The 802-nt window shown below is 30.2% G+C and overlaps 1 protein-coding gene across 1 annotated transcript; it reads left to right on the forward strand.

Moving 5' to 3' along the window:
- Positions 1 to 304: 304 nt before the first annotated feature.
- Positions 305 to 585, forward strand: Tsp_02896 (conserved hypothetical protein). The gene is made up of 2 exons (XM_003379180.1): positions 305 to 358; positions 415 to 585. The coding sequence occupies exons 1-2, from the start codon at positions 305 to 307 to the stop codon at positions 583 to 585; spliced, it is 225 nt and encodes a 74-aa protein (XP_003379228.1).
- The last annotated feature ends 217 nt before the right edge of the window (positions 586 to 802 follow it).

Here is an 802-nt window from a genome sequence, read left to right on the forward strand (position 1 = left end):
TTACTAAATGAAAATTAGTTTGTTCTACCAAGGGCAATATTATATACATTCACAACCTTTTAAAATTTCACCCCACGGCCATATAATTTATTCTTATTTAGTGTATCACGAGTTTTCTTGGTTAGTTATTTCGTTCGTCGCCGTAACGGAACGTCCTGAATTACAATTTCACTCTTGAATATTATATATAATGAAGAGGTATGTTATTCGATAATGCATTTTGATGTTGCATGACTACCATTGCATGACTTAACAAATACACGAAATACCAACTAATTGGTTTTACCCCTCTAATTATACTAACATGAAAATGTTCTTAGCCATATATTACTTTTGCTATTATAGATGGTGCAGACAAGTGCGTATTTAGCTCTGGACCGTAGCAACAGACTACATAAAATATTTTCGTTTCAGAATTCACATGACTTGAATACTGCATACACGTGTGATCGATATCAACAAGTACAAATTCTAATTAATGTTAGATTAGATATTTTATATGAAAATGTATCAATACAGGCATTACTGCAACATCGTTTTTTGATAACTTCAAAAGAGAGCAGATCACCATTTCCACATACTTAAAATCAAGTGAACATAGAAAGCATGTAAGCAATACAATATTATTTTTATAAACAATACTGTGTATTATATCCTTTTAATAAATACGATCAGGTAAAAGTGAAATAGCCATATTATAAAATGTAATTGAAGACGAATGACCGTTGCATCTGATTTAAATATTCAAGCAATGTGTTTTAATTCTTAAATTTGAATTTCTTTTTCCGCTGATTGAAAACGG

Source organism: Trichinella spiralis (assembly GCF_000181795.1).
Source record: "Trichinella spiralis strain ISS 195 chromosome Unknown Scfld2, whole genome shotgun sequence".
NCBI classification, from domain to species: domain Eukaryota; kingdom Metazoa; phylum Nematoda; class Enoplea; order Trichinellida; family Trichinellidae; genus Trichinella; species Trichinella spiralis.

Coding starts and splice junctions, on each gene's coding strand:
- Tsp_02896 (XM_003379180.1), top strand. CDS start 305: ATGAAAATGTTCTTAGCCATATATTACTTTTGCTATTATAGATGGTGC. Junction 359..414: donor ATTATAGATGGTGCAGACAA/GTGCGTATTTAG, acceptor TTTTCGTTTCAG/AATTCACATGACTTGAATAC.